The 27,319-nt window shown below is 36.1% G+C and overlaps 1 protein-coding gene and 1 long non-coding RNA gene across 2 annotated transcripts in view; one reads left to right on the top strand and one right to left on the bottom strand.

Annotated features, from left to right (window-relative positions):
- Positions 1-27,319, top strand: part of LOC140526932 (utrophin-like) — a 74,257-nt gene that overhangs the window by 13,248 nt on the left and 33,690 nt on the right. Inside the window, exons 3-11 of the mRNA XM_072643561.1 lie at positions 418-590; positions 10,428-10,574; positions 11,734-11,912; positions 15,474-15,609; positions 16,461-16,610; positions 18,118-18,193; positions 21,452-21,645; positions 22,970-23,078; positions 24,944-25,143. Coding sequence (XP_072499662.1) covers positions 11,767-11,912; positions 15,474-15,609; positions 16,461-16,610; positions 18,118-18,193; positions 21,452-21,645; positions 22,970-23,078; positions 24,944-25,143 — 1,011 coding nt within the window. The 5' untranslated portion in view covers positions 418-590; positions 10,428-10,574; positions 11,734-11,766. The remainder of the gene's footprint in view (positions 1-417; positions 591-10,427; positions 10,575-11,733; positions 11,913-15,473; positions 15,610-16,460; positions 16,611-18,117; positions 18,194-21,451; positions 21,646-22,969; positions 23,079-24,943; positions 25,144-27,319) is intronic.
- Positions 23,253-24,950, bottom strand: LOC140526936 (uncharacterized). The gene is made up of 2 exons (XR_011974607.1): positions 23,626-24,950; positions 23,253-23,541 (listed from the first exon to the last, which is right to left on the bottom strand). It is a non-coding gene; the product is annotated as an uncharacterized lncRNA (long non-coding RNA).

Here is a 27,319-nt window from a genome sequence, read left to right as displayed (position 1 = left end):
ATCTGTACTATTTTTATGGGAGTGGGAGGAGGGAAGGGAAGAATTATGACTTTATAACTCTGAGTGAGGAAACTGACTCCACAGTGCAAATTAATACCAGCCTTGTAACTTAAAGTTTAATAAGTCTCCATGATAAAAAGTCTATATGATGTCTACGTGTAAAGGGAGAGCTATTGTAATATTCTATAATAGCCAGCGCTGCTACCGTACTTTCAAACCTGCTGTGCACTTTATGCACAGCATTTTGATATTCCAGCAGTCCTGTGAAGTAGCTACTGCAGCTATGATTCCAGTCTCATCGTTGAGGAGACTGAGGTTTGAGAGGTGAAATGACTCGCCCAAGGACATACAGCTAACATAATCATTGTTAGAGGTAGTATCCAAACCCAAGTCTCTGTTGACATTTTTTTTTTATAGCAAATCAATTCTCTCCTGGACAAAGTCGAGGAGCAGATTACAGCTCTTCGTAGGAAGGAGCCCAGAATTATACTGGATGTTTCCCATCTAGGAGCCATTCTGATTGAGAAAAGACTGAACCACTTGAATGAAAAGTGGAACAGTCTGAAAACAACCTACTATGATCATAAAAGGTAAGTTTGTTTTAGCTTATATTTACTATTAAGGATTTTAAAAAAAAATATGAGGCTCAGCAGTCTTGAAAAGGAGTAAAAACACATACCCCTTCCCACATTAGTCAAATGATTAAATTTCTTGCCTTATTCCTAAATCTGCCTTATAGAAAATCTGAGTATCTACAACTGCTATTATCATTGTGTTTGTGTATGTATTCAATTTTTATGACCAATAGTTTTGGAAAGATCATCATAAAACCAATATAGTAACAAATTAAGGATAATACAAATTAATATTTCATATCAAATTAATGGATGAGTGATAGTTTTTTCTAAATTTTATTTTCTAAGTTTTAAAAATTTCTGTGTATGTTTTTGAAGGAAATGGGATTGACTGTGTAAGAAACTCCTTTGTATGGAGATTCTCTGTTCCAGTAGAGTTTTGCATCTGTTTTATAATTTATAATCTTAGAGAAGTTTCTGGGGTACTATGAGTTGAAGTGACTTTTCTGTGGATACATTGCTGATACGTAGGAGAGAATCTTGGACCTGGGTCTTTCTGACTTTAAATTCATCTATATCCACTATACTATGGCTGCCTATCATTGATGTCTGTATTACAGCTTGGTGCTCATCTCATTTCATAGTAACTTCATAGTAATAATATGCCTAGAGGTTTTTATAGATGGTACTGTGGATAGCATGGTGGACCTTGAGTCAGGAAGACCTGAGTTCAAATCTACTCTCAAACATTTGGTAGGTATGTAATGCTAGGCAAGTCTCTTAACCTTTGTCTACCTCAGTTTCTTCACTTGTAAAGTGAGGATAATAATGGTCTCAACCTTCTAGGCTTGTTGTGGAGATACATTACTATTGGTAAGTCATTTTGCAAACCTTGAAGAGCTATGTGAATATTAGATGTTACACACACACACACACACACACACACACACACCCTATCTGTGAATGGAGTAAAAATGTAAAAAAATCACAGCCTAACGCTATATTTCTTAATGTGTTTTTTTTAATCTGATCTTTGGCCCCCCCCAAAAAAAAGGATGACATACCATGAACAGCAAACTTCTTTTGTAATTGGAAAACTTTTTTGAAGCCAATGCTTTTAACTTTCTCTGTACCAAACTGAAGCTGGTGTGAAAGATAGCTGCTTTGATTTTTCTTTACTATCACATATTCTAATGGGAATGATTACATTGTGAGAGAGTACAGTGATGTGCAGCAGATGGCAGGAAAAGGAAAGCAAGAGGCAAAATAATTTATATGTCAAACAATTTCAGATACTTGCTAATCAACACATGACAGGAGAAAGAAATACAACTTTGGAAACAACACTTCTATACATAAGACATCATGAGATTACAAAAGTCTTTTTTTCTGAGTAATAATTAGTTTTTGGTCAGTCATTCATTGAAGCATTTTTAATGTGCTTACTGTGTTCCAGCCACTGTGCTAAGGGCTGGACAAGCAAAAAATGGCAAAAAAGCTGTCCTTGCCCTTAAGTAGCTCCTAGTCTAATGGGGTTAGCAGCATGGAAAGGAATATAAGATAAATACAGAATGAATGGAAGGTAATCTAAGAGAGTAGGCAGCTAGATGGCACAGTGGATAGAGTGGTGGGCCTGGAATTAGGAGGACCTGATTTCAAATCCAATCTCAGACCCTTACTAGATGTGGGACACTGGGCAAGTCGCATACCCCAATTTTCCTCAGTTTCCTTGTCTGTAAAATGAACTGGAGAAGGAAATGATGAACTGCTCCAATATCTTTGGCAAGAAAAACCCTAACGGGGGTGGTCATGGAGAGTTGGACATGACGGAAATGACTCAGCAGCAGTGACAGTTCTAAGAGGGTAAGATATTAGCTGCTAAGGGGATTGTGAAAGGCTTCCTGTAGAATGTAGGATTTGATTTAATTCTTGAAGGAAGCCAGGGAAACTCAGCTGTGAAGGAACAGTGGCAGAGCATTTCAGTCATGAAGGGGAGCCACTGCAGAGATATGGATGTGAGAGATGGAGTATCATATTCCAGGAACTACAAGAAAGGTGTATGCTAGATTATTGCAATAGCCTGCTGGTAGGTTTTGGCTTGGTGCAGGTCTCCCCCAAGTCCTTTCCATCCTCCATTAAGCCACTTAAAGTGATTTTCCTAAAGCTCAGATCTGATTACATCCATCTCCCTGCTCAATGAATTCTGACGACTTCCTATACAAAATGCTTTGTTTGGCATTCAAAGTCTTTCATGTCCTAACCCACATGTCTACCTTTCCAGTCTTAGGTTACCTTACTCCCTGACACATACTCTTTGATACTGTGCCACTGGCCGTCTGGCTGTTGCACAAACAAGACAATCCAGTTCTCAGCTCTAGCATTCTGTGGCTGTCTCCCATCCCTCAAACTCTCTTCTTCTTCCGCTCTGATTACTGACCTCCCTGAGTCCCCACTTCTATGGGAAGTCTTCCCTAAAAAAGCCCTTGTAATTCCAATGCCTTCTCTCTGTTAATTATTTTCTACTTATCCTGTATATATCTTGCTTTGCGTATAGTTGTTTGCATGTTGTCTTCCACCTTTAGTTTATAAACTCCTTGAGGGCAGGGACTATATTTTGCCTCTTTTTGTGTCCCCAGAATTTAATGTCATGCCTAGCACCTAGGAGGCACTTAATGAATGCTTGTTGATTGATGGTAGCTTTGGAGAGAGGCTAGGATTAGCTACATAGATTTGGGGATCACCTGTTTCTCGTATCGACTTTTATAATCTTTCCCCTTTTAGTGATTTAGATCATCTAATGGGATGATTGTATAATATTATTATAGTCAGCCTTAATTGTACAAATCATTACTTAAGCACTTCCTATTTCAAAACTAATAATCCATATCTATGTAGGAGGAGAGGAAGATTCTAGAATAAGAAGACCTAGATTTTAACCCTGCTTCTTAACGCTTCCCTGTGTAACCATGGGTAAATCAATTGTATCTCTGGGTTTCTGTTTTCCTATCTATGAAAAAAATTGGGTGAGATTACAGCCTATGAGAAGGTGAAGTAAAGTCTGAACTGGGAGGATTATTCCTAAAGATTTTGAGTCATAGTGGATAGAAGACCTGAGTTCAGACATAGTCTCAGACACTTAGGAGTTTGTGACCCTGAGCAAGTGACTTAACCCCGTTTGCCTCATTTTCCCCATCTATAAAGTATGCTGGAGAAGAAAAAGGCAAACCACTCTAGTACCTTTTTCAAGAAAACTCAACTGGTGACACAAAGAGTCAGACATGATTGAAAGGACTGAGCAAGAACAAAAATAGCATCTTATTTCCCCAAAAATCTTATTTAGGGATCTTGTTAGAATTTCCTGTGAACATAGTCACATTATTTTGTATGAGCTGTGTGCTAGTTCAAAACCATCTGTTTATACCTAAGTTCAGTCTATAGTAAATCTCTTTAGAATGTCAGATACCACTGATAAGGACTTTGAGAAGGCTTGAAAAGTCTCAGGCCTCTTGAGTTTTTGAAGCTCATTACCTTTTTTTTTTCAATTAACAAGCATTCATTTTTTCTCCAGCAAATTGAAAAACAAGAGAAAAAAATAAAAATTCTCACAATTGCATAAAGTCATGCAAAATAACAATTTCTGTCTGAAGAATTTATGCAAGATGTTTGCCCATACAGTTGCATGTTAAAATCCAGGAAATTGGCTTCCTTTTTCTTCCTCTTGTACTTTTCACCCTTTGTCAACTGATAATGTTGATTTCTTCTGATTGCTAATGGATCCCATTTGGGAGGTTTCTGTAGTATCCCAGGGACCATGTGCTATCTGTATCATGTCATCAATATGCAAGAGTATTGGTCGAACCTAACGGTTTTGTTTTGTTTTTTTTAAACTTTTCAGATTTTGCATTGTACCCCTTCCATGACAGTTGGAAAATAGCTTCACACTGATGCATGTCTCTGTTTTATGTCTTGTTTTTGATATATGATACTCAAAGTATTCTTCAACCAAATTATCTTTATAGTTGAATCTGTCCATGGATTTTTGAATCATCTTTACATTTCCATGGGAGTCAAGATTCTTCCATGGTCAAGGCAATTGCTGTTTTAGAATTTTTTTTTAAAAAAGCATGTCAGGATCTTGTATTTTCTCTATTTTTCAGTCAGTTCTTACAGAAGATTTCAGCTGTCATAGAAATTGCCTACATTATTGATGGCAAACCCAAGTAGAAATGGGGACCACTAAAGTGGACATAAGGGCACTTAAGGACCACATTTTGACCTTCCAAGTTATAGTAATGTTTCTTGTTTGATTTTTATTAATTTGAAAAAATAGTTCCAAGTTATGTTTTAATCTGGTTTGGTTTGCATTCTGCGGTATTGTTGGTTGCCTGCAGCACCTCTGATCTACGTGATCCTTGCCTGTCCCTCTTTTTATGAAGTATTTCCTTGATATGTCCAAAAATTTTTTATAGAAGATAAAATCAGTCTGTGAATTGGTACTTGTTCTCATTTTTCTGGGTCATTTCCTCTCTTGTCAATAGTACTATTGGTAATTGTTTCCACTCCTTTGAAATCTTCACTTCTTTTTGATACATTGAAAAATAGATTCCTGGCTTGCCTTTAAAATTCTCCATGAAAGGACATCATCTATGTGTATTTGTTAATTCCTATTCTCAGTAAAGATACATCTTATATAGATAAATAGGGGGGAAAAGAAGAATACCATAAAAGAGACATTCTGATTTTCATAATGTTAACATTACATTTTAACATAATTTTAATTTTTAACATGAGCTTTGTGCGTCTTTCTGGGCAAATCTAATTATTGAGGGAAAAAAAACTTTAATATGGTAATATCATAGTTTACTTTTTAGCATACAAAAAAGGTTAAAATACTTTGCCCTATAGTTGAACAGGATGACTCCTTTACATGTTAAATCTGAGCTCCATTCTGTCTCCCCCTTAAGTTACCTTCCCACAGTTTGAAGCTTGAAGGGTAGACTCAAGCTTCTTGGCCCCTCTGTGCTCTTACTGATAACTTACAAATGTGTACTATATATCTCTTACCTTAAAGCTTCCTCTTCTGCTTTCCTTTTCAACTTATTTATCCCCAAAGCCTTCTACTACTGTTTCTACCTTCCTTCTATTGAACAAGAAGAGGTGATTGTTCCTTTCTCAAAGCAAATTGTCCTGAATGCGTAAGTAATTCCATTGTGTCCCATCTTCTCCAACACTGACTCCCTTCTCATCTTTACTCTCTGCTTTTCCTTCAAGGCCCTCCCTTTGCTTGTACTGGCTGCTTACCAACATTCATGTATTTCCCTCATCCTCTGAAGATCCTTACTTTATCCATCTATCCCTTTTAGCTATTGTCCCATTTCTTTCTTCCCTTTTATGTCGATCCTTCTTGATATATTGTCCATGTTAGCTGCCCCCACTTTCTTCTCTCTCTCTTCTTAACTCTTTGCAGTCTGAATCCTGACCTTGTCATTTAGCTCCCTCCAGAGTTCCTATTTCTTATCGCCAAATTGGATTACCTTTCCTCAGTCTGTATCCTTTTTGACCCCCTCACTGGGGCTTTGATCCTCTCACTGTCTTGTCCTTGATACCCACTTCTCTGTATGCTGTTGTTTTCTAGTTTTCCTCCCTGTTTTATCACTCTCATTCAGTCCCATTTGTGAGATCTTCATTTAGCTGATACCCTTAGCTGTGGTAGGTGTCCCACAGGTCTCTGCCCTGGCCCTCCTTCTATTATCTTTCTGCATTGCTTCACTTGATGATCTCATCAGCTCCCGTATATTCAGTGATCATATCTATACGTATTTTTCTCCACTCTCATCTTCAGCTGCTTATTGGATATCTGGAACTAAATGTTTCATAGAGATCTTATAATCAACATGTGTAAAACTCAACTCCTTATCTTCTCCCCCTCCTTTCTCACCACCATCTACTCATTCCCTGATGCTTGAAGTGTAGGATCTCTCCTTAACCCCTCACTCTCTCCTTCCCTCCTCCCGTCATAATTTGTCTCTTGCCAAGGCCTATTGATTTGACCTATGTGATATCTATGGTAAATGCCCCCTTCTCTCCTAACATTTCCCTTGCTCTGTTGCAAACCCTTACCTCATTGCAATACCCTTCCAGTTGTTCTCCCAGCCACAAGTATTCCTCTCCTCCAGTCTATCATGCACTCATTTGATAGAATCAGTCTTCCTTAATGACAGGTCTGATCAGGTCACCACCTCCCTTCTCATCAAATTCAATGGCTCTTTATTACTTCTGAGGTCAAATATAAAAACCTCTGTTAGTCATTCAAACCTTTCATAATCTCTCACTTTTCCAGTCTTCTTATGTTTTATATTCCCCTTCCACCATGTACCTGTGATCCTGTGACACTGACCTCTTTGATGCTCTTCAACAAGAAATTGGTGTTCAACTAGGAGCTTTTCACAGGCTCTTCCCCATGCTTGAAATTTGCTCCTTTTTCCTTTCAGCCTCCTGACTTCTGCTTTCTGTTAGGTCCCCGGTAAAACCCTCTCCTCCCCAGGGTTCCTTTCCTGATTCCTCTTCATTCTAATGACTTCACTCTCTTGATTATCTTCAATTTAACTAACTTGCCTGTCTTTTTTTTTGTACAGAGTTGTTTGCATGTTTTCTCCCATGTGTTACAGTAGGATTTCTTGATTTCTAGGACTGTGTTTTGTCTTTTTTGTATCCAAAACACTTAATGTAGCATCTGGCACATAGTAGGCACATAATTCAGGTGTACTAATTTACTGAAATAATTAGGCAAAAGGTCTTTGCCCAAATTTACCTCTCCATGGCTTGTTGAGACTTAAATTAGAAGGAACTGCAGTTTGCAATTTTCTTTTCTTTCCGATGGAAAAGGAAGAAAACCCAAATCCTTTCCCATGACAGCAAGAACACAAAGATATTGTCAGTTGCTTCCTCTAAAAGTGCTACCTTGAGTTCCTGGTCAGTAGTTTCACAGTACTGCAGAAATTTGAGATTGGCTCCTCTCAGGGAGAGGGAAAAAGGGTTTTTCTCAGAATCTTTTTTCGAGGGAAGTGTTCGTATTTTATATTGCTTGGTATAATCATCTTTTCAGACCGTTGCGTGGGGAATAGAGGCCTTGTCTTGAATGTGGTTGCAACAAGGCTTGGGCTTCATGTCTGCATAATACCAATTGTGAAACAAGTTATAGCCTTATGGAATATTTCAATTACAGAACACCTCAATGTTTCAGATCACTTTCTAATCTTGCAAAACAGTCATCTTTGTGGTTAGAATTTCTTTACTGAGAATACTTTACACCAAGGAAACCAGAAGTTTATGCCAAACAATTAAACAGACAAATCCACTCTCCCCACCCTCCAACTAATAATACAATTTTTCAATAAAAATATAATTTTTTACTTAAAAATAGAAGAAACTTATAGAATCATCATATCATCACCTTCGTTAGAGACTTTGCCACTTACCAGCTGTGTGATCGTTGAGATCATTGAACGACTGACATCAACTCTCTGAGTCTCATTGTCATCCTATGTGTTGAGGGTTGTACTAAATGACCTCCAATGTGCCATCTTTGTCTCCAGTCTGTAATCTCATTTGTACTTTCTTCTTGTTTACGAAGTAATTGAAAGATTTTGCAGTTCACAGATTTTACAAATTTTATAAGGAGTTGAATTTAATAGGATGAATTAAGCAAGTCAGTATACAGGATAGGGAGTACTGGTACATGTGAATCCAGAAAATAGGGATTTTAGTGGACTTTGAGCTTCTTTCTAGTTAGCATTATGGTTAGACAGGCAAAAAAAAAAATCTTAGGTGATTTTTGACCACATTTTTGGAAGCAGAGCATTGCATATGAAGGGAAGCTTTGCTCCTTTTACCTTGGTCAGGCCACATTCTTTATATTATGTTCATTTCTGGCTGTTCACTCCAGCTGTGTAGCATTTCTAGAGGATACTGAATAAAGAGGAAAGCAGTGCCCTATGAGAAATTGGTTGAAGCACATGATGTTTAGCCTATAGTAAGGAGAAATTTAGGGAGTACATGTTTGGATTCGAAAATTCAGAGTTAACAAATGAAATGCATTTTCTTTTTCTGCTTTTGTATCTTTACATAGAAGTAGAACCAGTGGGCAGAAGTTATAGGGAGACACATTAAGGAAATACTTTCTCAGAACTGAACTATCCAAAACTAAAATTTGATTTTATTAACGGGATCGTTCAGACAGAGGTTGCCTTGACATATTTGAGATTATTCAGGTATACATTGGACAAGATTGCTTCAGAAAACCCTTCTAAAATTAAGATTCCTGAATTCTTCTTTCATCTAGGAAAACTTTTTAAAATTGATCACAGAAAACGGTCTTAGGTATTCTTTTTTTCATGCATCCCACCAATTAACCATTTTTCCTTGCCATTTAATTTGAATTTTAGTAGACTGTTAATGCTTTATTAATTATTTGTAGGTTTCCCAGCTTCATATTTTTATTTGCAAACTTGTTTGCACAATTATGGACACTGGATTCCAGATTCACAGATGTAGACCTAGGAGGGAATCTTCCAGACCATCTGATCCAGGTGTCCTGCAGGCTCAGCCCCTCCTTAACCCCCCCATTTGATTGTTGAGGAAAATGAGTCTTATGAAGTTAACGTAACTTGTTTAAGGTCACACACATAGGAATGTCAGTTACTTGATTACAGCCCACATCTTGGGATTCCAGAGATAGGATTGTTTTCTTCCCCTTGTGCCTTACTTCTTCACAGTAGTCCAGTTGTCCAGAGTTCAGTAATTTAGACATGTTTTCCTTGATGATTGTGATGGTACAGATGCCCTCAATTCCAATTGGTTCTTAACTAATTCTGTATATTGTAGTCATTTAATAGTGGCTATTATAGTCTTATCTCCTCTGGGCTACCTGGTGACATTTTGCATATGTTAGAAACCTTTTATTGAGGAGGATCATTTCCACATCTTTTGGCGTTGGTGATGGGATGTTGTCATAGGATAGGTTAATAATGTGCTAGTTAACTACCTCAATAAAACTTTATAATCCTAGTCCATTAAAGCTTTTTGCCATTGTGTGTCTATATCTAGGGCTCTTTGAATATGCAAAGGACTAGCATTTTTATTCATTTCTCTTTTATATTACACGGCAATTAAAGCTAAATATGCCTTTCTCTGTGTAATGACCTAAATAACATTCCTATTCTTGCTATGTTACAAACCTTAACAGATTCATGATCATAATTAGAACGTTTTAGGTATGGGAACAATTGACATTTGTATAGAGTGTAGAATTTGGGTATTTGAGAATTGTAATCATGCCAGATACCAAACAAAACTGTTCGATTGTAAGAAAAATGTTTTAAAAGACTCAGTTGATAACTTCAGGGTGAATAAATGTTGGTTTCACCAGGAAAGGGCTCAGAAAGAGAAATCACTGTATGTCTACTATTGCTTTCAGATGGGCCAATTAACATTTTCATATATATTGGCAAATGTTTCCACAGGGTAGCCATTACCTATGCTTGCACTTTGTTTCGTGAACCAATTTCCCCACCATTTTAGCTCCTGGTAGAATTTTTTGCAAAAATAAATGAAGAAATAAAATGAGGGAGAGAACATGGTGTTAGGGTCCATGGGAGGTATTTCCCTGTGATGTTTTGCTTGCTAACATAGATTAAGCTTTGTTCTTGTTTACTTTTGTAACTAAGTTATTTGATTTTTCAAAATGAATCTAATATTACACAGTTTTAAGGGTTAATAAAATCATTGGTTCTCATAAAAAGCGATCCCATTTCCAAAATCACTTACCAGTTTTTAAAATTTATTCCCTAAAAGTTTTTTTGATAAAGTGTGAAAGATTGGAGACACTTCCAAAGTAACCTCAGTGAATTCAACCAGTGGCTGACGGAAGCTGAAAAGTTACTGACTCATGCCAATACTGAAGATGGTCTCGATCTAGAGAAAGCGAAGCAATATCAGCAGGTAGGGATTGTTTTGTCAGAACAGGATTTGCTGTTCAGATAACTTCCCTTGCGTTTAGTGGCTTTTTATGAAATACCTTAAGATTGAGGTTTTAAAAGCATGGAAGTTGTTCTTGTCTTTTTGTCAGTGACAATTTAAACTTGGAATGTGTTTAAGCTTTTTTATAGAGAGGTGTGATGGGGGAACGAATAGCATTTGAATAAAGGTTTTCTCCGCAGACTGAAATGTGGGAGCTTTTATGGTAGCTACAAGAGTCATTTTTATTTAATATATTTGTGTTTACCAAATTAATTTTCGGTAAATTTTTCCCTGTGAAATTCTTTGATAGATGGAAACATTTAAGGGCATCAGTTGTAAATTCATTAACATTTTCACTCAATATTATAAAAGAAGGTATTCTTGATTTATAGCCCTCTAATTTAAAAAGGAATACCAGCAAAATCATTCTTGAGGCAATTTTTCATAATAATGGTAACAAATTAAATTGTAATTCAGACTCTTGGTAAAAGTAAAACTTAATTTCTTAAAAGTTGTGCACATGCTTTTAATTCGAAAGGCAGTGATTACTTCACCTGCATTTTTGTTTAGTTATAAACATTTATGTTCCCTCCTCATCCTGCCTACTTCTCTCTCTTCCCTTAAGAATTTTTGTTTGAATAAGAAATTTGAACCTGGAATTAAATGAAAAACCCCCCCAGCACTTTCCTTTGTCTTTGCATTGTGATATTTATAGTTCATTGATACTATGTTATCAGTTTGATCAGAAAGTAATTCATAAAAAGTCTCAGGGAAAACAGACATGGTTGGAGAAATAGAAGGAAGCCTTTTATTTTTAAGCTGAATGTGATTGAGTCTCCCATGTGATCATTTTTAAATGCTTCCTTTTGTAATGGAAAGTTTTCCTTGAATCTTATTTTCTTTTTAGTTAATAAAATGAAAACAATCTGAATTATCTCTAAAAGTATATTTATTCTTTCATTTGAAATTCCCTTGACTTGTTCTAAAAGAGCTAACTCATGAGGATATGTTTTCTGTGTTTATCTTCCCATTTATTGGTTTCTGCATGTAATATTAATGCCATAATACCTATGTGTGTTGAGAGTTTCAAAAACGTTTGATCTAACATTAGAATTTATCTTGGCTTTTTCATCTGTGGCAGAAACTGGAAGAGGAAGTTAACATCCACAAGTGTATGTTTTCACCACTGATTCAAACTGGGAGCAACATCATCCCCAAACTCTCCAACCCAACCGAAGCATGCCTCCTGGATGAAAAGATGGCAGAGCTCTGTGATCGCTGGGATGCAGTTTCAAGCCAAGTGTATGATAGAAAACTTAGGTATCTCAGCCATAACTGTGCAGGCTCTTCAAAATTGCATTCTATGGAAAATCCTTTAGAAAACAAGATGAAGGAGTTTGATTTTCTTATCCTCCATTGGTAGAAAATTTTCTGACACTTACTTTCTGTGTATCTGCATTTTCCCTCAGTGTCATGATAAGTTCATTTTTGCTTTTGAATTTTTTTTTACCTTAATGAACATCAATCCTCCCTTTCATCTGTACTTGCTAAAGGTAGATTGTTTAAGGAAGTCTAGCCATTCCCAGTGTCTAATTTTTATTATGCAAGTGCCATAAATGTGACACTTCCCCCAAAATATGTGAAGTTGAAAATACTAATTTTACAAATGTGATATTCTGTAATTGATTGAGAGATGAGATCCATGTTCAATTTCTTGTGAAGTTTGTTAGGAATTACAGGAACATCTCTTCAGACTGGGCAGACCCTTAAGAGATCATCTAGTTCAGAGTCTTCATTTTGTAGATGATAAAACTAAGACTGAGATTCCTCAAATCCAAGGTTCCCTTTCCCTTTCTCTGTCTCCCTCCCTCCCTCCCTCCCCCCCGTCTCTCTCTCTCTCTCTCTCTCTCTCTCTCTCTCTCTCTCTCTCTCTCTCTCTCACACACACACACACACACACACACTTGTGCATACATGCATGTTATTTTCTTTAGAGGGTCTAGAATTGTTTGCAAGCAGCAAGGTGTGTCATAAGGAGAGTTAGGTCGTCTCCAGACATCTCTTACTTTTATAAAATAACTTAATTCAGGTTTCATTCTATGGCAAAAGTTCTTAAGAAAGATTTTCTCTTTCAAATCTTGCTGGAGTCAGAAAAATGGGGGGGAATCACAAATTCTTTGGAGACATAGATGGTGGTGAGGGGGCTGTGCCTAAATTTCTAGCAGTTGTCTTGAAAACCAATGCCAACTTTCCAGCTGAAAAACCCTCCTCATTGGCCTAGAGTACATAGGAGCAAGTCCACTGGAAATTATCCTTATACGTATTCTCTCTTAAGGTTTAATTTTTAATTAAGCTGTAGAATTTTAACTGGCAAAAGACTTTTTTGTTCAAATTCTTCCTTGTCCAAGACATGTAGCATAATAATATCGATCTTTCAGACAGTGGAAGCTTTAAAACAAGAGTCCCAATTTGAAAATCTGAGAGATGTGCATGCTTATCCATTTTAACTGTGTAGATGAAATATCAATTAATGAAACTGACTTTCATGTGTTGAGATATTTCATAATAAGTTCATCAGGATCAACTAATTAATGAGTAGTTGTCCATTTCAGTCAAATAAGTATTTTTTTAAGTTCCCTATTTACTATATATCATATAGTCTGCCAGAAGCTGGAATTAGAAAGATAAATATCAGGGGAAAACATCCTATGAAAACGTAAGTCAATTCAAGTTATACACAAAGAAAATACCAGGAAATTTGGGAGGGGTCGGAGAAGTATTAACAGCTAGGATAAACGGGAAAGGCCTCATGGAGGAGGTGGCACTTGAACAATACTTTATTGACTATTAACATTCTGTCCAGATTGGATCTTTTTTCTTTGATAATTCTTTAATGAGTAATTGAAAACTCTTTGGGCCCAAGTATCCTAGACCCTGTTCTCCCATCGTAACAGAAAGATGAACAAAAGACCATACCTGGTGCATGAATTATCCAAGGAATTTAAAGAATCCATAATTTATCCAGTGTGACTATTTCCTTCACTGTTGTAGATCCCAAGCCTTTAGTACTTTAGAAAATGACTTAATGAATTTTAATTCCTCCTGCCCCATCAAGATCATCTGATGGCTAGCCTGCTTCTCATGAACTTCTTTGAATTAGCTAGTTATGTCTTGGAAAAGACAGGTGGAGTCCATCCTAGAAGTCTTTCCAACTTGAATAGTACATTGAAATATTCAGCTTCCTCCTTCCACCCCTCTATCAGCAATACAAATAAATGTTTTCCTGTTGGCAGGATCATTAACCGTTATTTGCAGAAATGCACTCTAAATTTTATTTCAAATTGCTTGCTGTGTGTCCTTTGTTCTTTAAGAGGACCATGACGTCAGGGAGATGATGCCATGACATGCAAGTGAATTGGATTTGAGTGAGGGTGGATTGTGCAAAGTCACCAATCCGTTTCACATCCAGGAGTCATCTGAGTTCAGTGTCCAGAAATAAATCAGGACAACTGAAGATGGTCCAGGAATTTCCTAGGAATTCCAATTGATAAATTTTGTAGAGTGGATATCACTGAAGTAACACTACTCATTCTTTTGCATGTCAAAATGAGAATGAATTATATACCTTTTTCTATTTTTACAAATGAAATATTTGATTTACTCAATTTGTTTTTACTTTTATGTCATGATGTCAAGATGTTAACCCATCTTAGGTTGTTTATCACTGTTTGTTATCTATGAACTTTTCTGATCCATAACAACTTTTTGATTCAACAATTAACTATTATGGAGGACTGAAAGTTAAATGCTTACACAGTTAAACAGCACTTTGTTTCTTGTACAGGATTCTCAATCATCTAGATTTCTACATCAAAGCAAAGTCTGTATGCTATCTAGGTAAAATTAGATAGCATGCATTGTTTATGAATAGATATCCAATGACTGTTTATGGCTATCTTATAATGTCATTACCCAGGAAATATTAACTCCAGTTTGTTAACAAGAATTTCAAGGAGGGCAATTTGAAGTCTCATAGCAATGTAAATACACTAAAAAATTATGGATAAAATGGCTGAAAAAAAGTTCCTGCCAAATCTGTCTTTCACAGTAGGAAATATATTGTGTTTCTTTGATGTTCTTTGGGAATTTATAGGTCTATTTTGTGTATACTTATGTATATAAACTTTATAAACATTCATTATTTTCTTGCTACTAAAGGGATTATTTGTTGATGCAATTTCACATATAGACATCTATATGTAGATATCTATAATATATCTATTTCTATATACATACACGTTATGTATATTATGTATGTATATATGTGTGTATACAAATACACACACAAAACAAATGTATACACAGTGGTTAGAAAACCATTCTTAGAATCAGACCTTGGTTCAAGTTCTCCCTCTAGCAATATACCGACTCTATATCTGTCATAAGCAACTCTCTTCCTCTTTGTGCCTTGAGTATTTTTTCCTTTTTAATTAAAATTTTTAAAAAGTTCCGTTCCTTATTATTATTTATATCATTACTTTGTTCTTTAAAATTAATTTATGCATTTTGGAGGATATTATCAAATTATTAAATACTGAGTTATACCTTTGGTTTCCCTCTATGTACCAAAAAAGCAAAATTTTCTTTTGCATGGCTCATATAACTATAGCTTTGAGAGAGAAGGTGAAAATGAGGGAAGGGCAAGATTGTATCATGCATGATACAGTATTTTAAAATACTAATTCACTAATTTTGAACCCATTTAAACAGATGTTCTATCTGTTGTTAATAAGAATGATTGACATTTTTTACCTGATCTGCATACACTATTATATCAAACTAGTTTGTTTGCTCAATATTTTTCAATAATGATTTTTCTAGTCTTGAAACAAAAAATGAGGCGATAGTGAAATACAGAAAAACGATGACTGAAACTTTTCGCTGGGTATCAGAGATTGAAAATGCCTTGGAATTGACGTCCTCATCTGAAATGGAAAGGAGTGTCCAAGAACTAAAGGCAAGTTATAGAATATCCTTGTTTTTGTACCTTGGGGTTTAAATGCAAAAATGGGAATAATGTTGCAGGAGAATTGGAAGTAAAAAAATCTCCTCTTTGAAGGTAAAAAAACATTAAAATAGGTTTTGAAAGGGATATTACATCGCATTTTTAAGGTTAGCTCTGAGAAGGGGCAATAAGTAATACTTGAAGTCATACTTTCAGAAGATTCTGTTAGCATAAGAATTATTACTTGACACTGTCATTTCAATAGTTCAAGCAGAATCCTGATATTTTGGCATCATATAATGGTTTCATATCATAGAAAGGCTTGGTCCTTCTGTGTTAAGATCCTGCTGCCTAGTGCAACGTATTCATTCAATTGTTCACGTAGCTTATTAAATGTGTTGTAGGAGTAGCACTTCCTGGCAGTTTTTAGCCTTAAAAATCATGGCCGTGTTGCATCATTACACTTGGCTTTATTACACTTTGATTCTTAATTACTGCTTTGTAATTCTGTTCCTTAAAATATTTTCATTTGCATTGTTCCAAATTAGTCCCATGACATGTATAGAAAAAACTAGAGGCATTATTTGTTCTGTATTCTCTTTGTTAAGCGTATTTTTAGATAAATTGAAGTGTGTATTGCTGTTTTCTTAGAGATTATTTGCCACGTAAAGAACTTCATTCCACATGAAATTATTTTCAGGGATTGTTCCTATTATTTCCGGTTAGATTGTAGTATGTTTACGCATGAACATTTTAAATGCCAAATCCATGATTTAAAGACAAGGGTTTTTCATGTCATTCTACTAATGCTGGTGTGGCTGTGTGTTGCCCTTTTAACCAAAGCTCTCTTCTGCCCCCTTTAGGACTTAACCCAGCACATGGATGTACAAAGGGAAAATCTTCGGTGGTTGAACGCAAATATCCCTTCGCTACTTGCATTGGAAGACTTCAGTATGAATGAAGGAAAATTCATTTCTGCCAGTTTAAGAACTCTGAATATCAAGTGGGATAAGGTATGCCTGAAATGCTTTGCACATTGCATGTCCCAATCAATATTTGTGGATGTGATTTGATTATTATAAGAATGATATCCTTGTAATATTCTATTTTACCTTTAAAGATGCCCTCCCCCATTTTTCTTTGTGAGTGCCTCTTATGTTCATGGAATGTAGTGAAATATTGATTTGCTTATCTTAAAAATAAGGATCAATGTTTTCGGGGCATTTTGCTTAATAGATTTGGATGTTGTGAAGTCGATGAAATAATGAATATTAATGTTACTTGAGACAAACCAGACAGAACTAGCTTGAAACTGTTATTTTGGACCCAGAAAAGTATAGCTTCCTACATCAAACTTGAGTATCACATAAGAAAGAGAAACTCTACCAAGTGTTTCCCAAGTGTCTTTTTAGCATCTACTAGTAGGAGAACTCCAGTGCCACCATCCTTCAGGGCAGTCCCTTCCGATTTTGGCCACTGCAATTATGATGAGGATTTTCCTCATTTTGAGTCACTCTTTCCTTCTGCACTTCTAACCATTGACCCTAGTTCTGACTTCTTAATAAGGGCAAAACAAATCTAATCTATCACACAGAAGTGTGATAATTCTGCTTAAGATAACTGTCATGTGGTCATTAAGAGGCAGCTAGTTGGTGTAACAGAGTTCTAGTCTGTGAGTCTGTGAGACCTGTGTGGAAATCTAGCCTCAGACACTTAGTAACTGACCATGGGCAAGTCCCTTCAGCTCTGTCTGCATCATTTTTCTCAACTATCAAATGGAGGTCATACTAACACCTACCACTAGGGGTGTTGTGAAGCTCAAGTGAGAGATTATTTGTAAAAAATTTACCAAAGTGCGTGGCTCATATTAAGCACTTAATAAATGCTTGTTTCTTCCCTTCTCTTCCCTCTTCGCCCTCATTTTCCCTTCCATTTTCTCCTTTTCCCCTCCCCTCTTCCCCATTCCTTCCCTTCTTCCCTCGCCTTCCCTTTCCCCTTACCATCTTTCATTCCTTTCTATGACTAGGTATAGAAGAAAACTATATTTGATCACTCCCGTTCCTGTGTAATAATTTTCCTTTTGGTTATGCACAGACATTTCTTAGTTTTTGATAATAAAACTAAATGAAAATTATGTATTTTTTGGAAATAGGAGTTATTGTTATTTTGAATTATTTTAATTTGTAAGGTGTTTTTAAAAAGCATGATCTTCCCTTTCTGATTTAGCTAATTAAGTGAATTAAAATGCATAATGGAGAATGAAAAAGAGTCATACATAGTGAAGTATGAATCAGTTCTTTTTATATTAAAGAAGGCCCACTTCAATAAAGCCATAGATCCATGTCTACTGATGGGTTTAAGTTCTGTCTATTAATAGCAAACATAATTTTTTGATATTCTAGTTAGAATAATAGAAACATATTCATTTTGAATGTAATTTGGACTATAAAATCATCTTCATTCTGTGGGAAGTAATATTTTCTCTTACCTTTCTTTCCCTCTCTGTGTATGAAATTATAGGTGGAGAGGGATATCCCTCGCGCCCTGGAGGAGAGACCCTTGGATGTTTCCGAGCCCCATCCTTCAACAGCCTCTGGTAAATAAGGGAAAACTTGATATCTTAATTTTGTTTAATTTTATGTGGAACTTTCATCTTTCTATTATTTCTGTGTAAAGCTATTCTTCTAAGAGAGTTTTAAAAGTAATGTTTCCTCTTCATTTTTTAAAAAGTACAATTTAAATGTGTTCTTTTCTTTTGGGGTTTAACAGATAAATATCTTTTTTAAAAAATCCTACTGCTTGAGTGAATAAAGAGCATTAGAGTAGAATAGTTAATACTAGCTTTATGAATATTTAAATGAGACTGGGATGATAGTTTCTCATGTTACATATTTGCCTTTTCATGTTGTAAACTGGCTCCCAGGGAAGCTCAGTCATTTGCTAAAGATTACATAGTTAATATATCAGTATTTAACCTAGGTAAAAAGTATTTTACTTTAGCACCACAACATACCACCCCACCAGACTACATTGTTTTCTCATTAGTAGGGTGATTTTGAGGTGGAAAAGAATTAAAAGATATATTTATCCCACCCAAAGAGCTTATACATTTTTTGCGGGGGGGGGGGGGGGGGGAAGACACACAATTCCAGCATGAATCACTTGAAATTAGGCAGTTTTCGTATAAATTGTCAATTATGCCTTGTAGATTCCTTCAGTTATTAATATTTTCAGTAGACATACCTTTTCTATTTTTTTTTATATCACAAAATGTATATATTCTTGTTGTCAAAGGGTAGCTTATATTTAGGATTTGCCTCTATGATTCTATCACTTGGAGAGTTTTCCTCCACCATTTTTGAGTCAGCATGGAACAGTGGAAGGAAGACTTACTCTGAAGTGAGAACACTTGGATTCAGTTCCCTTCTCTGACCCTTGACTATCCTAGATGACCTTTCTGTCACTCAACAATCCTTGATCTTCCTTTCATCATTAGTGAAATGGGGAGATTATTTCTAAGTAGATCTATGATCCTATGAGTCAAATGGTCCACTCCTCTGTAGGTAAAACTCTTTGCTGTCTTGGTCACTGAGAGGTTCAACAGTTTGTCCATTTTCACTAGGGAGTGTCAGTGGCAACACTTGAACCCAGGGTGGTTCTAAATCCAAGCCTGGCCCCTTAATCCACTATGCAGTGTTAGAGAGCTAATGTGTTCTTTTTTACCTCCATTTTAATTTCAAAAAATCAGAGGTAGAATCTGGTAAAGGGTTTAACCGACAACATTTTTCATCAATGGGCAAGAGGTCTGACACTTTAATTAAGCACTTACTATGTGCTAGACACTAGGATCATTGCTTCATAGATATTTTAGTTTGATCTCATTTGATTGTCACAGCAGCCCTGGGAAGTAGGTCTATTATCCTCAGTGTTTTCTATAGTTAAGGCAACTGAGGCAGATAGAGAATTGGTGACTTGTTCAAGGTCACACAAGTATTAAGTGCATGAGACTAGATTTGAACTCAGATATTTCCAGTACCCTGCCCAGTGCTCTATCCACTCAGCCACCAAATGCTATGGTTATTCACCTAGTGTCAAAATACTTTATCATTCTGGCATGAGAATAAACTAATTATATCTATACATTTATAGATATCTATATATCTATAGATATATGTATGCATGCCCACATATATGTAGTTGTATGTACGTGTGGTTGGCTTTTTGTATATGAGAAAATACTACATTATTATATGTGTATCCCATTTGAAGCATTACCTTAATATGTACAAATATGGAGTTTACATGGATAAATTAGGGGTGATTGGCCCTCATTGTATATAGGTTCTTGATTATATAGGAGGATTCATGTCTACCCAGTTATACTTTAGAGTTTTTTTGGAAATACCTATGACTTTATTTGAACACATCTCTGAATGACCTGTATCAGCATGAACCTAGGACCCAGGAGGTCATTTACTTCATAACCCAATCTGTTATATTCCAGTGAATGGAATATAGGGAGAAAAATTTTTTCCCCAGGTTCACAGATGGTATGCAGTTGAAAGAAATCTTTGTAAAGGCAATAATTAAGTGACATTTGCCCTTATATAGTAAAACACAGACTTCTAATGACATTCTTCTGGTCTTTCACGCTCAATGGTTCTATCCAGTTACATTTTATACACTGTGCCCTGCCTTAAAATAATTGATATATAAGGTACGTTATAAAAAAATTGTATTGGAAAACTAACTTAAATTTACATAGTGTTTTGACAGTAATAAAACACTTTCTTTAAAATTACCTGCTAGCTATGTAGCATTTCTATTATGAAACCTATTTTGCAGAAGAAACAACTTAATGCTCCCAAACATTATCTATATTTATTAACCCACAATTATATGAGCTGGAAGAGTCGGAAGAATGTAAATTGAGGAAGATTCAAATTAGTAGAAAACCAAGAGAAGTGATATAATAAAAGCAACACTGTAAAGGCATATATATTTGCAAAACTGTGGAGCTATGATCAATAGAGTTGATATAATTCATGATTCCAGTTTACCAATGATGTACTATCCTCTGATAGAGAGGTAATGGGTTTAGGGTAAAGAATAAGTCATAAATACTTTTGTATATATCCAATGCTTGATTATGCCTATTTTACAAGAATTTTTTTTCTTTCCTTTTTTTCTTAATGACATGGAAGGTGGGAAGGGAAAAAATACACCTCTAGTAAACAAATTAAAAATAGAGAACTGGGGTGGAGGTGCTTTTACAGATGTGGAATGGCATTGGCATTCTCTTTCAAATGATTTCATCATATTGGTTTTACTTCATTTTTTTTTGTAAGAGAACTTTTTTAGAGTGGGGACAATTTGAAAATGTTTATAACATTAAAACAAAATGAATTAGTAGAATAAAAAATGTTGGAGCTGAGAAAATCTGAATTTCCGAATTTCAGGTCTTCTGAATTTCTCACCAGCGATAATTCCAGAAAATCACATTGTTCCTCAAAAGTGGTATAACATTTCTATTAGAATTTATATTTTTTGCTAAATTCTTTCCTTCCAAAAAAACCCTACATCCCACATACTTCAAATATCCTTATTTTATAGATGAGTAAATATGATTTGCCCCAAGTCACAGTAGTAATAGGTACCAGAGTTGGGACTTGAACACAGATCTATAAAAGCCTTATCTCTCCAGTTCTAATGCATATTACAAAGTGAATATGAATTAATAGATGACTAGTATGTAAAATGGAGATTTTCTTTATTAAACTGCTCAGCATTTTATTTGAAAGATTAAAAGAAATCAGTAGCAAAATCTCTTCTGGATCTATTTGTATTTCTTTAGATCATCCTGCCACCTCCGAAATTACTGGTGAGACACAGTCATCTCTAGAACCAGAACTTTCCTCGCTTCCCGATCTAGAAAAAACTGCGACAGAACTAGCTGAATGGCTTATGTGCATCGAACGAATGCTGAGGTCCAGCGTTGTCAAAGTTGGAAATACGGAAGAGATCAAAGGGACAATTGAACGTATGAAAGTAAGTATGTGGTGTAAAGTTGAATGCCAGAATTATAAAAGCAGATAAGACTGACCTAAAAAGTCTCCATTTCGTTTGTGGTGCTAACTGTGGGAACGTAGAATTTACAAAGCTTTTACAACAAGGAAGAAGAAATCTTCCCACTTAAAGCAATTGAGTTTCATAAAATCCGTGTTAACCCAATTAGGTTTTCGATGCACCCATGGATTCATCTGCTGATATATGAATGGCTCAAATCAGCATTCATCTCTTAGATACTTATTTGCAAGGTGCTGCCTATCTTGAAGATATGAACGTATTCCCTACCCTCAGTATTAAAACCTAGTGTTTACTTTCTAGCAAACTACACACTAGTTGAGTCTGGAGTGTTTTCCTACCTGCGGTACACAATAGAACGTAACTGTGTGTTGAATACTACATTCAAGGTCATTGTATTTCTCGAATTTCATGAAACTTTGAATTTTCAAGATTAAATTACTTTTTACATCCTCATTCAGAGAGACTGTTTTCCTTAAGCATAAGACTTTTGTGGGTAGGCTGATATTTGAAAAATGGAAATTTTTTCTTTGGAAAAAAGTTAATAGTGTATTAGTATTCTGTGTTGTAGTACCGTCTTCCTGCTCCAGCATTACCTCAGTTCTTTTACCAGCCATTGGTAAAAACCTTACACTGTAGTCCGTATTTTGTGTTTATGATCATTATTCTTGAAACATGAATTGTTCTCTGATTTCATCCTCTTTTCTTTCAGGATTTATCAGTTTTATAGAGAACAAAATCAGGACACTTACTTAGTGTTAAATGGTACAAAAGCTTCTGAAGCAGCAGTTCATCATCGATGTGTAATTAATCTACAGTTCAGAAGCTCATTGATACACTTGCACTCTTTAATCACCTTAATAATGCTTGGTCAATCTTGTTTTTAGTTCTTTCTTTACCAGTACTGGGAGAGTCATCTTAATCACATACGTGGATCTAGATAAGTTGAAGACTGTCTTTCTGGAAAAAAGTCATGAGATTCCTTAGCATTGTTTTTATTAAACTAACATTTGTGCTATATTATAATACGTAGGGACTGTTTTAGAGTGAGTTTCATGACCTAGGAGTTTGCTGTACCAAGGAAACCACCGGTCTGGGATATTGGCACCTTCTCAGGTAGCCCTAGAAACTTGCCCAGAGCACTGCTTGACTGCCCTGGGATCCAATAGCCCAGGAGGAGTCAGAGGCAGCTGGAACTTCTGCCTTGCTGACTTTTGGGGTCAGCCCTCTCTCCATTGTTCCCTAGTGACTCTCAGTACAAAATGTAATATAATTTCTTTTTCATTAGATTACAAAGGCTGACTTAGAGCAGCGCCACTCCCAATTGGATCGTATTTTTACATTAGCCCGAAATTTGAAGAGTAAAACAGATATAAAAACAGCCATCATCGAAAAACGTAAGTCTCTTGCAGCTATCTGTCGTCATCTGTCCTCACTTTGTAAACTGTGAATTTCCTCACTTAGTAAATCCTATTAATATGTGTGTATGTAACATATATGGATAATGTACATCTTTGTGTGTGTGTGTATACACATCTGTCTCTAGATATACACACATTACACATGATACATATATACAAACACATTTTTATTTGGGTTGACACATTTTGATGTATAGTACATTTCTTTATATTTTAGTTTTGTCCTTAAAATTGAGACTGTATAATAGTCTTTTTAGGAGTATTTATTTCCCTCAGTGTCAAGTACCAAATCACTTTTGCTTATGTGAATTCTGAATGTCTTTCTTTTGAGTTGTATACTGGTATGTCTCCCCAGGGCTCACTTGGATGCTTCTTCAGGTCATGGAGGTGAACCAGTGTCCTTTTCTGTTGAACTTTCTATGTTTAGCAAAGGAATCTCCTGACAACAAAGAAAAAAATTTTAAAAGTCTCCAGAATTCTTTTGACACACAGAAGCAGAAGAACCCTTATTTTCCAAACTTACAAATTTAATGTTCAGAAGGATTTCTTTTGCTCGTGTTGCATCATCAGTGTTAGGAGGTAGTAGTTGACTGGAGGCACTTGGAGCATGGCCCTGTGGATAGAATACATGTGCCTTATATAGCCCAGCTACATTGGAAGAGACTCATCACCACATTGTCTGCAACAGGATGCATTCTTCTTCTATAGCAACTCTCTTGTCTCCTCTGCATTGAGTGGTTGTGAGCTGGATCAGTGCAGAAACGATAGTGGTGTCAGTATCAATCTTTGAATATCAAAATGTACTGATTTAAAGCAGGCGTTGATTTTCACTTCATGAAGAGTACCTTGGATCGTGAGAGATTATAATTATTTACACTTTAGGTTTATTTTATTCCCATTTATTTTTAAGCAACCAAGAAAATAAAGACAGGGCCACAGGAAAGTGCTGCTATAACTTAAGTATCACTCTTGAGCCTCATGTCACTGATGGGACTGAAGTCAATTGTTTTAAAGGGTCTGTTAAGATTGTGGGTTAAGGTAGCAATCATTTAATTGGCAAAGTTAATTTACCAAATAAATCCTTGTAGCCTTAAAGAATCTTTGTATCTCTCGACTTAGTTTTATCACTTACGTGGTAGATTCCGCCCATTTTCTTTTTGTTTTGTATTCCTTTGAGCTATAGAATGCTGGAACAACATCACTTTTGACTGTTCTTTAATATTGCAGCCACCCCCCACTCCCACCCCCTTCTTTACCCTGCTTGGATGTGCCTTTTTGTGACCTATCTCTACTGTTCTGCTTTGTACTTTTGTCTATCTTGTGAATCCCTCTAAAACCTCCTCCTCAGTGGTGTCATCCCATCCATTGTCATCACTTGTTTCAAGGACCAAGAATGACCTCCTTTTCTATTTTCATTTCAGTACTTCATTTATAAAATTCCTAGACCCTGCCTTCCCACATTAAGTGTAAAGCCAAGTAGGGGTATTTTTTTTTTAACAGGGATCTATCGACTTTTTAATATTCCTTGACTGGTTTAGTTTAGCTTGGAGTTGATTATTGCTTTTTCAGTGATTACCTTGCTGTGTACTGTTACCCTCTAATTTTGGATTTGTATTTTCAACAATTTGTAATGTCAACAGTTAAGATGGTGCTGTTCTGTCCTTCTCTCCCTTTAGGGACATTTCTTACAATTTACCTATATAGGCATGTTGGATTCCTCTCTTGGATCGAACTAGAAATCTTTTTGTTTTATTTGCCAGATTTCAAACATCAATCAGTTTATCACTGATGCTCAGTTCATATGAACTTTGAGGTCTAACTTTTTGCATTGCTTCCCATAGTTAATGAAGTCAAAATTCAGTGGGCCAGCACTGAATTTGCTGTGAACTCAAGGCAAGAGCGGCTGCAAAACATGCTTACGGACTCCCAACGTTGGAGAGATTTAAATAGACAAGTCCAAGAACTTATAACCGAATACAAAGCCAAACTACTTAGTATCTCAGAAGAGGAACCACTTGTGAAGCAAATTTCTCAGAACAAAGTAGGATTTACCAGATTGTTTGCATTTCTTTTTCTTCAGTGAAGTTTCATTTTGTTTGTTTCCTATGAAGTCTTTCTGTATTTAGGGTTCTGTGAGATATATACATATTTAAATTGTGTACTGCATTTTCATTATACATCAGATACATGTGAAGATTTATTGTGTACACACATCCAAAGAGAATCCTCTTTTTAGGGCTTCTTTGGTGAGTTAATGCCAAAAAATGTTTAACGCTTAAATAAAAAAATCCATCATTTCATGCAATTTGTCATTGTGGAAAAGAGGGCTGGACTTGAAAACCAGAGAGACCTGTGTTCTATACCTGTTGCTCACACTGAATGAGTTTTTTCTATAATTATGGACCTTGTGTGTAAAAAAATTTGAGCGTAATGGGATCTTTTACATTGATCATAATTTGACTTTTAATTTATTTTTGCCTCTCATGGCAAAAGAGACAGAGTTGGATTTCCATACACATTTTTTGCATTTAGCTTATGTTGACTCCATACTGAATTATTTTACTTTTGTGATCCTTCTCTTTCCCCGTTCTCTTGAAAAGTCTCCAAAAGAATGCAATCCCTGGATAATTCATTTGTGAAATGTGATTAAAATATTAAGGCATTAGATAATAAGTATAATGAATGCAATTTAGGGTACTGCAGTCTAATCATCAGTAGAGTTGTTTTGTTTCCATTGCTTCAATTGGATACATGCATTACAATTGAAAGGAGTGAAATCTGTGATTGGTAAATGCCAGGCCTAGAGGCCTGAGGGCTACCCGAGTCTTACCTTACCTATTGCAGGTCTTCGGCTGGCCAAACCAGATAAACGTATGAGAGAAGAGACTTTCCAGAGTCGAACAAGGGTTAGGCTTTATTCAGGGTCTTGGTTACATGTGCAGGGGGAACTCTTCCTTAGGAGAGAGAGAGGAATCTCCCAAGGAGGCAAAGATCTTACAGCAAGAGAATGAAAGCAGAAGTGGAAGTGGAGAGAGAGGGGAGAGGGAAGAGCGAAGAGAGGAAAGAAGGAAGAGGGGCCTTCTGTCCTGTAAGGGCCCCTCAGCGCTAAGAGCTTTCAGGCTTTCCTGACCCTACTTAAGCTCTCCGGCCATGTAGTTTGCACCTGAATACCTTGCCTGTTAGATAACAATAGGTGTGCCCAGATCCGGGTCAGTCTCGAGGGCGGGGATGCTCCTCCCATCACGTTTCTCACGGGAAGAGGCGGAAATACACGAGATAGCTCGGTCTCACTCCTCGATTCCCTGCTGTTTTCTGGGACGCCTCATGAGAACTCTAAGATTTAGAAGTTCCCACCTTTACCCGCCCGAGACTGTCCACATGGAATTGAGCTTCCACCCGCAACAGGTAAAAGATTTTGCTTCTTTTTGTATCCCCAGTGCTTTCGTCCATTGCCTAACCCCTAGTGGGTACTTCATGAGTGTTGGTTGGTTAATTGATTTTAAAGTAGGGAAACAAAAGTCCACTTATAGTCAGTGTCTGTAGTTTATCATTAGTGTTTTACCAAATCTCAAAGCCTATTTGATGGCCACCTGTTTGCTAACTCCAGTGGTAGAAGGAAATCTATAGTGGGCTCCGAATAGATTTCGTGTTGAATTGTACATTGTCCCAAGTGTTTATTTTTTTTCTCTTTTTTAGATTTTGGAACAGAAAACCTGGGATAAATAATAATAATAATAGTAAAATTCCCATTTTCCCTGAAGAAGGCATAGGCCATTGTAAGCTAAAGTACCTTAAAATATTTATTTTCTTATACCTGTAACTTGGGAACTGAAAGGAGTCATAGGTGGACAAGATAAAATATTCAAACCAACAAAACATCTTTAACTGGCGCTGCTGTGCTTTCATGTGATTGTTAAGGCATAAAGAGTATAGCCTTGTAATGTTTTTCCTATTGTTTTTGCTTGAGCAGCATTTTTCTTTTTGTAGAGTTGATTTTTTCCAGGGTTTATAATCCTGATGTTATCTCAGGTACCTCTTGTAAGAAAACAGTTTTAAAAAATTATTTTCTGGACACTGCAGGTAAACTGCTATGTCTTTAATTTTCTCATGTAAACTGAACTTTATTGTACCAGCATGAACTATTGGCTACCACCATTCTTTGATGATCTGTTGGAGAAAAATAGAACTGAATTATCAAACATTTACGATATTTTAGG

This window comes from Notamacropus eugenii, chromosome 2 (assembly GCF_028372415.1).
Source record: "Notamacropus eugenii isolate mMacEug1 chromosome 2, mMacEug1.pri_v2, whole genome shotgun sequence".
Taxonomy (NCBI): Eukaryota; Metazoa; Chordata; class Mammalia; order Diprotodontia; family Macropodidae; genus Notamacropus; species Notamacropus eugenii.
This window is presented reverse-complemented; position numbering and strand designations above follow the sequence as displayed.